At 36.5% G+C, this 9,901-nt stretch overlaps 2 protein-coding genes across 2 annotated transcripts in view; one reads left to right on the forward strand and one right to left on the reverse strand.

Moving 5' to 3' along the window:
* Nucleotides 1-2,523, reverse strand: part of LOC116849221 — a 60,712-nt gene extending 58,189 nt beyond the window's left edge. The window contains exon 1 of the mRNA XM_032826156.1: nucleotides 2,378-2,523. The gene's annotated coding sequence lies outside the window, so the exon portion shown is untranslated. The remainder of the gene's footprint in view (nucleotides 1-2,377) is intronic.
* A 2,315-nt stretch (nucleotides 2,524-4,838) lies between these two features.
* On the forward strand, nucleotides 4,839-8,739 carry LOC116849208. Its single transcript, XM_032826132.1, has 3 exons — nucleotides 4,839-5,210; nucleotides 6,155-6,484; nucleotides 6,920-8,739. Exons 1-3 carry the CDS (start codon nucleotides 5,184-5,186, stop codon nucleotides 7,259-7,261), a joined length of 699 nt encoding a protein of 232 aa, XP_032682023.1. The 5' UTR covers nucleotides 4,839-5,183; the 3' UTR covers nucleotides 7,262-8,739.
* Nucleotides 8,740-9,901: the final 1,162 nt, after the last annotated feature.

The following is a 9,901-nucleotide window of genomic DNA, read 5'->3' on the forward strand; positions in this document are numbered from 1 at the left end:
GTCCATTAAATACCAAAAAAAGACTTTCAAAAAAAGGTGCGCTAATTTCTCGCAGCGCACCTAATCAAAAAAACTATTTAAATTAACTATTTCTTTAGAGTTCCGGTTTGTTTTACAATAGTTCTACAGTTCTATATCATATATAACACTAGAACTATTGTAAAGCAAACCGGATCTCTAAAGAAATAGTTAATTTAAATAGTTTTTTTGATTAGGTGCGCTGCGAGAACTTAGCGCACCTTTTTGTAAAAGTCTATTTTTTTGTATTTAAGGACCGGAACTATTAAAAATTGTTGCAAAGAGCTCTAGAACTTTTCAAGAGGGTATCAGAACTGCAAAAAAATGGCACATTTTGAATTAAGGTGTGCCAAGACTTATCGCACCATATTTCAAAATGTGCTATTTTTTTTGCAGTTCTCATACTCTCTTGAAAAGTTCTAGAGCTCTTTGCAATAATTTTCAATAGTTCCGCTCATTAAATACAAAAATATAGACTTTTAAAAAAAGGTGCGCTAAGTTCTCAAAGCGCCCTTAATCAGTAAAATCAACTATTTCTTTAAAACTATTGTTATATTTGATATAGAACTGTAGAACTATTGTAAAGCAAACCGGATCTCTAAAGAAATAGTTAATTTAAATAGTTTTTTTGATTAGGTGCGCTGCGAGAACTTAGCGCACCTTTTTGTAAAAGTCTATTTTTTTGTATTTAAGGACCGGAACTATTAAAAATTGTTGCAAAGAGCTCTAGAACTTTTCAAGAGGGTATCAGAACTGCAAAAAAATGGCACATTTTGAATTAAGGTGTGCCAAGACTTATCGCACCATATTTCAAAATGTGCTATTTTTTTTGCAGTTCTCATACTCTCTTGAAAAGTTCTAGAGCTCTTTGCAATAATTTTCAATAGTTCCGCTCATTAAATACAAAAATATAGACTTTTAAAAAAAGGTGCGCTAAGTTCTCAAAGCGCCCTTAATCAGTAAAATCAACTATTTCTTTAAAACTATTGTTATATTTGATATAGAACTGTAGAACTATTGTAAAGCAAACCGGATCTCTAAAGAAATAGTTAATTTAAATAGTTTTTTTGATTAGGTGCGCTGCGAGAACTTAGCGCACCTTTTTGTAAAAGTCTATTTTTTTGTATTTAAGGACCGGAACTATTAAAAATTGTTGCAAAGAGCTCTAGAACTTTTCAAGAGGGTATCAGAACTGCAAAAAAATGGCACATTTTGAATTAAGGTGTGCCAAGACTTATCGCACCATATTTCAAAATGTGCTATTTTTTTTGCAGTTCTCATACTCTCTTGAAAAGTTCTAGAGCTCTTTGCAACTATTTAAAATTGTTGCAAAGAGCTCTAGAACTTTTCAAGAGAGTACAGTATAGTATAATTTACTTGTAATTTTTAAATTATTTCATAAATATTATATAGAATCTTTAGATATACATGGAAAGTTCTATAATAAAAATAACTATAGAAATTTGCAACCGAGAAATAGATCGACATTCGGCAGTATTGACTATTCTTTCATTCCATATGTGCTATTTATATTTTAAAAACTGAAATGCGCTATTAAAAAATTCGCTATGTTTCGGGGGAAATTTACTATGTTCTTAGCAAGATAAACTGACACAATTTATTCTTGCATTTCTACTACATAGTAAAATTGAAAAAAATATATATGAACTATGATGTTCTCTCTATCTAGGATAAGCAGATGTTAAATTATTTAAGAAGGATTAGTATGTGGGTAAATGGGTAAAAGAACAATGCTTAATCTCATCTCTTCCCAATTTTTCTCTTTTCTTTTTTTTATAGAAATTTCGATGAGATTTGTAGCTCTTAAAAGTGCTGATGCAAAGCTGTAAAAACAAAAATAATAGTTACGTGTCCAATAATGCAATTTACCAACAGACTTAAATTTGTGGATTCCGTACAATAACAAGACTAATCAGAAATAATAAGAAAAACATTGGCCGACTTAAACAAGATCACACGACTCACGGAGCATTATTAGACATAAACATCAGCACCTATAGATTTATATTACATTATGAGGCCGATATTTCAGCTGCAAATTATTTACGTTTAATTAATTTACGTAAATTATTTATGTTTAATTGAGAATATAATTAATTTTAAGTTCGTATTCATGAAACGTTATTTTGCTGTTTAGAATGTTTTTATCACGTAATATAATACAGATTCGGAGATTGAATTAGTCGGAGATCAATAAAGCTACAATTATATATAGCTGAATGATGACAGCTATGAATGCCGGCCTAAATTTCGATTCGGATATATCCTTATTCTCAGTGAATTCGCCAAACGTCCATTAAAAACGAAAACTTTCTGTATAACAAATGATTTGGCATACCTTGAAATTAAATGATGTGTCCTGCCAGCATCTTGATTGTCCGCCATAGCACTAACACTGACACTGACACTCGCGTAGATAAGATTCAATCAAAGATGCACATGTTAATAACGCGACGCCGACGAGAGTTTAGTTAAGCTAACGCCGTTGACGTGAGTCTCACAGATCCGAATTAGAAATTGGTACAATTACAAAACTGTACTGAGAGAAAAAAGTTATCCGATACAAAATTAACAAACGGACATTTCCGATCAAATTCTGATTAGTTTTTACATCCAATCGGGATATCCGATTAAAATTTAATCATAATGCCATTTCATCAGATAAATCGATCAAAAAATTATGAATCGATATTCCTTATCGGATGCTTCCTGATCGGATACAGAAATTTATCGATATTTTATTCGGAAATATCCGTATGTTAATTTTTCATCGAATGATTTCTCTCAGTATATAGGCAGCGTTGGATATACATATTATTTAAATTACTTTTAAAGATGGCGAATTATTGAAATTACTTAAGAGGAAGCGGGAGGTCTATACCTCTCTCTCCCCCCTTCTCAGCTATTCAGCGCGTCAATCCATAGATGCGATCAAGTTTTAAAATATCGGGCTTTGAAATCGTCTCGGGGTTAAGTATCTCAAAAGATCCGACAAAATAGTCAATCGCCCGAGAAGTGATTAAATAACACAAACTGACACACGTCGCCGTGGTATGCGCGTTGCTCGCCGGCTTGAAACTGAATGAAAATTTCCGTAAAAGTGTGTCCGTACAGCGCAAAGGTAAATTTGACCGCCTTGAAAGTCCCGGATGTTTTGATTGCGCGGGGAAACAATAAATCACGCACCGATACGTGCGTATAGTCGACGGTGTGTGTATCGCTCGCCGGCTTGGAACGATGGAAACTTCTAGAAAAGTCCGCACAGCGCGAAGGTAAATTTGTTAACCGCTTTAAAGGTCCCGGATGTTTGGACTGTTGATCGCTCGGTGTTCGTTGATGAGCGACAACTGTTTGCGATGGCAGGTAATGAATTAGCACTTTTCATCAATTGTGCCAATACTTTCACACTTTGGTTTCGTAACTGAGAGTTATGTTACATTAAAAAAAAAAAGAATATTGCAAGTACTTAAAAAAAAGTGCGTCTAAGGAAATCAAAGCGATCAAAGCGGACAAAGCGAAATAAAAATTTCTATTTGCCCAGCGGAGTTACGTTAATCTATCAGCTGGCACCAGGAGGATTAAAAGGTGACATTAGCGCTTTCTAGACTCAGATTTGAAATTTCGACTCGGCCGATCACTGGCGTGCTTACCAGGAATGTGACGGCAGAAATCACGGTAGACTATAGCATGCGTGTCATCGTTGATGCCTCTAGGGGGAAATAGTTAGTCACCCGCTCTTCTATCTATTCATTCATGCGACGACGCAACGCAGCGGTTGTCTGTCAATTATTCGCGACGCCGCGTATACACTTTCGAAGGACCGGTTTTCGCTGATCAACGCGCTCTTTCCCAGGATGATTCAATAATCGATTCAATCGAGACACGGACGTAAACTGAAAAAGCAGAGGGAAGATTCTGCCAATTCTGTCGGAATATAAGAAAACAACGAACGATTCAAGCAATTTTTTTCGATCGAGTGATCATCGGTATTCCCCGCGCGAACACAAATCTTTGTGCATTTAATGCACTTAATTTTTTATCGAATATTTCCGATCAAAATACCGATAAATTTTTATGTTCGATTAAATTTAATCGAATACTTCCGATCATAACGGCATTTCATCAGATAAACCGATCAAAAAATTATGAATCGATACTTCTCATCGGATGTTTCCTGATTAAATACAAAAATGCACCGGTATTTTGATCGGAAATATCCGTTTGTAAATTTCCTATCGAATAATATCTCTCAGTATGTGGAAAACGTAAAAAATACTATCGCGTCGTCACAGTCTCGCTCCTCCGGCTTGCTTGTCCAATGCCGGGATATTTGTATGAGAAGCACTGTCGCGAATCATTAGGTATTAGGAGAGTGGGAAAGTCAGTCTCGCATGTGCGACATGTGTGAATCGTGCGTGCTTACGTTTCGTGTTCGGTGAATAGGCATTTAGCACCTGCGGAATTCACTCAGTCAACCGTCAAGGGCGGAAACAACGTCGACTGATCTCGATTCGCGCTCAAGATATCGATCATACATCGTTTCCCTTGGCATGAAAAACCCACGAAAGGCAAACAGTTTCACGTGAAGATTTTCATATTTTTATTATCCGAGATGGCTACACGATCCCTAAAGTCGTTGAATTCACATGAAACTTTTCAATTTTCGCATTTCCACTTTTGGGGAAGAGTCACATAATCGCCAACCTGATCAGAGGCACCGCGTGCATTCTCGGATCATTGTTTCGCCGAGGATGAATCGTCGAAAGGCAGCCGAAAGTCCATTGGACCCGGCGTCTTTTTTGCTCTTTCTCTGTAAAGAGCTTTCACCCAACAGTTCAAATCGAACCCGGTAAAAAGAACATCGCGATTTTTCGACTCCCTCCGCCGAGGCGCAGCTAACAAAGATGACTCATTAGCTGCAGTATCGCGCGCTGGCTCTTTTACTGGGAACGAGACGGTACTACAACGAATCTGCATATCATCGACTCTCGTGTGAGAGTGGCTTAATTGCCTTCCTCGAGATCGCAACCCGCGGCTTACGTATATAACCGATGCGCGGCCGATCTTTTCCTTCAAACACCGCCTGAGAGTCCGAGCAGGAGCTACGCAGGATATCCGCAACCGGAATAGAAGAAAGCCGCGCAATGAGACGAGTGATATATTGTGTGACAGTAAGGATCGAATGTAAAATAATCTTTTCTTTACACTGATCTAATTTTCTTCATTAGAATTTACTCCTCACTTTTCTCACATTAACTTAATTTCCAATTCGTCTTCTTCAGTTTTGTTATTATCCTCGTATTATTTTTTATTAAATCTACCCTCTTCATTTTTCTCACATTAGCTAATTTTCAATTGAACCTGTGCCATTTTTTTCACTTTTCTCACATTCTTTCTAAATTAAATCTACCTTCTACATTTTTCTTGTATTTCTTCATTTCTGAGAACCTGTCATCTTCATTTCTTCCTTTTTCATCACAGAAGTTTTCGCTTTCTTTCTCTATATAGTCCTCATCATAAAACTATTCTTAAATCACGATTATCAACTTTTTGTAGAATATCGCGCATCGAACACGCTTCAATTTCCAACTGTTTGCATAAAGTATAATTCGAATCATTAATTCGCTATTTTTAATAACGACTGTCTAAACTGCGACGAGCGCAGACGTTGGAATGTGCCTCGCTTCATTGATTGTCATAAAAAACGGAAGCGTCAGTGCAGTTCCACTTAATTGTATTCTTAATTGTATTCTCCTATATATTGCAAGCGAATGAGTTGGAACGTCGGACGAGCCGGGAAATATTTCTTTTTACATCATCGGAACTTAATAAGTAGTTTTTGCGCTGAGGTCACGACGGTGACATTTTCCGTCGATTAAGTAAATGCTATTGGAACGCACAGGAAACATGCAATCTTCCGCGTTTTTGCTCGCAAGTGTGATTAAGACTGCTATCAAGGCAGACCGCAGGTGATAATGCTTACTATATCCCGCGTGACGTACACCGTGTCGACTGATAACGAATAAAGTAATATAGGAAAAGCACATACACAGACGTGAAATCAGATCGTCATTGTCGTCGCTCAATATTTGTCATTATTTGTTTATTTTTCCAGCTGCTGGCGATAATCTCGCTGAGTTTGAGCGAAGCGCGAGTCCGACAGCGTGCAAACATCGCGCCGAATCCCACCGATCAACCGGCAATCGGTGAGACCGATTTCACGCGATCACGCACATCCACGGATAACGAGAGACACGTTAAGCGACTGCAGTCTCGCAATCAGACCGGGCCGAATGGCGAGGTAATCCACTTCGATTTCGAGGAGGATAAACCGGGCATTAGCGCGTACGGTTTGCCGAGAAAACATCTGCAAAATAATGGCGTTATCGAGAGGCTGCACGTGAGAGAAGATCGGATCAGCGACGCTCCGAAGAGTGCCCGTCTGGTAAATGTTTATCTTCGATTAATAGTTTGTCGCGAATTTCAAATCTACACAGCACCGATCAAAGGTCTAGATCACTGATAAAAATGTTTATCTTTAAAACAATTGTCTGGGTAATAATCCAATTATTCTCGATAAACATTTTTATCAAGGATTCTCAACTTTTGACCGATACTGTACATTTAAATTACTTTAAATTAATGACATTATAATATATACATTATATAAAATTATAATATATAATTATAATATATAATTATATAAAATTATATATATAAATTATAACATACATAAATATGAGATTTATAAAATGTTTAAATGTACGAGAGCGCGCATTTTGTAAATTTCAATATCTATATTGTCAGCTTTGATTACCGATTGTCGTCGAATTATCTTTCACAGAGCGACGCATGATTTGACATGGAATATTGTTCGCAGGTGGAAGTCTACGGAATGCCGAAGGACAAAATAGCGACTAATGGTTTGATCGAGAGACTGCCCTTGGCAGCAGCAGCTGCGAATCGGCAGGCCGCGAGATTAGGATCGCACGAGGAAAACTTCGACGTCCGGGCGAGGAGATCTGTTCGCGAGGGACCGGAGAACAAGGTCGGGGAGAAAGTCGCCAGCGAGGCCGAGGACATGCAGGCGCAAGACACCATGGTTTTCAGGCCGCTGTTCGTCTACAGGCAACAAATAGCCAACAGGCAGAGTCGGAAGCGCTCGAGAAATCTCACGCACAGATACCATCGGCACGCAAGTCACCATTATTGCGGTCACTAATCAGTTGATCGATTCGTTTGACGACCACGGATTCGCATTGACGTGTCCTTCGTCCCGTGGAAGGACCAAGCTAGAGGCTCATCAAATCGACGATCCGGGGGATGCTATTTTGGAAGCGTTACAAGTGTCAGCTCGAGTATTCGATAGTTCGTGGAGCGACCACTGCTTTTGGCGCGTCGCGAATCGCGATACTTCGCATTTCGTCTTTTATACGCAGTAACCATGACTTGGTGTCTCTTTTTTCTACGCACCAAAAAGTATTATGAAAGTTAGCGATTAGTTAATTTTAGATAACGATCTTAGCTTATTCTAGCGCGACGTCACGCGGACATATTAAATGCTATTGCCGTAAGATGTATGTAGATTGCTAATAAATTCTTAATGCCGTACACGGACGTTTATTCATATTTGAGCACGAAGATGTATATTTTTACGGCGCAATAATTCAGTGACACTGATTATATACATTGGGAGATATTGAATAAGAGAGTAAATACGCATTTTGACGTAAGTTACAACACGTTTCAACAAGATTAGCTTGTAAATAACGTGAATATCCCAATAAGTAACTTCGTTGTGAAAATTAACTAATTAATTAATAATATACGCGTTAAGCTAAATATACACAGAATCGATTTTGTTAGAAGGCTTAAACATTTGAGATTTTAATTGCACTATATTTTTCTAATTTATGAGAAGATTTTACTTTATTTATATTATATTTTCTCAAAAGTGACTAAGATATATCATTTAATGATATGACAGTTTACTTTTGTTCCGATTTGTGACATGAAATGAATGTTTCGACTAATGACCAAATAATCGTGCGTGCGCCATGAAAATAAAGAAATCTATAAATTAATTAATGAGAAATAATAAATAATTATTATTCGAATATCACAAATAGATACAAAATCATAAATGTTTTACTGACCTGTTACCGACTTAAATATGACAAGGATGACAAGGATACAATTTACAGGATGATGACTCATATTTATAATAAATTCTGGAGAAAAAGATTATGAAAAGATTATTATGCTATTTTTCCATAATAAATAAGATTTACAAATCACGTGTTGTTACTAGAAATAGGGACGTTCATATCATTTTGTCATATTTATTCAGATCACTAATCAGGACAAATAAATATCTTAGTCTCGATTAATTATATGTATAAATTAATTGCGAAAATTACGTATCCTCTAATTATTTTCTCTACTTATAAAATATTCTTTAATCTTCTTTCAACTTTGATATTTCAATCGCTTGAAGTTAAAATATAACTGCGTAGATTTAGCAATAAGATATATGATATTATGTGTTTTGCAATGTCGGCGAGTAATTGTTTGAACTATCACTGTCAGCAGTATATTTGGAAAATTATGATGTTCCAGAATTTACTCTGTGACTTTTAATTTAATGAACCTGCTGTAACTATAAAATATAATATAAATAATAAAATTTAGTAAACACAGGTTTATACGAACACATATTCACATAAGAAACAAAAACTAATAAACATATAATACATAAACTAATTTATATACTAATTCATTAAGAATAAATTAATGCAAACTAATTTATAAAAAAATAAACGTATAATCGTACGTATAATTGTCACTAATTGGGATACTGTCACTAAATGAGACATCCGCCTAAATTCTGGCGTTCGACCACTGAGATAACAAACACGTAAGCCGTTTGACAGTTGCACCCATTAATGGACGACAAATCGCACGCGCTCTAATCTTCACGTAATACTATCTGCTCGGTTCTCCGATTTACGGTCGAACAAATATTGATCACACGATTAAACGAGCGAAAATACTGAAGCAAAGAAATCGACTTTAATTTCTGGGTCATCGTTTGATAATATATAGGCTAAGATCGCGTTATGTATGCTGTAGAGTTCGGCGCTGGATAAATTGTGCGACAAGCATATCGAGCGTGGAAGTACGAGGCCAAAAGTAATTTACTTAAATCCAAAAAATGTGCCATTAAGAAACCAATAATCACGTAAGTAAAAAGTTCGTTTCGTCAGTTAACCTTTCTTGCAATGAGAGAGTCGCTGCCTTACATCTTCTTTTACACGTATATTACATAACAGATATCTCTACAATCTCTTATTTGGTAATTAAATTTCAACTACTAATCAATCTATCAAATAATCAATGTATGAGTCAATGAAAAGATTCGGTTCGACGTTTGAGTTGAGTTTGACCTTATTTTGTATTCAATAGAGACAAATTATTCATTGATCGATCGATCGTCGTCGATAATTCGTCAACATTCTCTATTAGACGCATGTGATGTAATTTAACCAAAGTTCAATCGCATTTTTAACTGATCTAATACATCATGTACATCCTGAGCGAGATTAATTTGCGTGATTTACGTGATTTATCGCGTCAGCATGCGCAAGAAACCGTGGAACACGGTACAAGTGAAAAAAATCGTCTGCGCGATTATCATACACGTACTTGACTTGTTATTGTCCATGATGTTATTGCCGTTCGCGATCTGGAAATGGTTCTCCAAGAGGAATCGCTTACTAGCCATTTTGAGAGCGACCTTCGAGGTGAACCTATCCGCAGATATTTGATATTATACACGCGAGAAAGACATAATGTTTAACGT

Source organism: Odontomachus brunneus, unplaced genomic scaffold, assembly GCF_010583005.1.
Source record: "Odontomachus brunneus isolate Ranch 3 - 2012 unplaced genomic scaffold, Obru_v1 Obru_scaffold_108, whole genome shotgun sequence".
NCBI lineage: Eukaryota > Metazoa > Arthropoda > Insecta > Hymenoptera > Formicidae > Odontomachus > Odontomachus brunneus.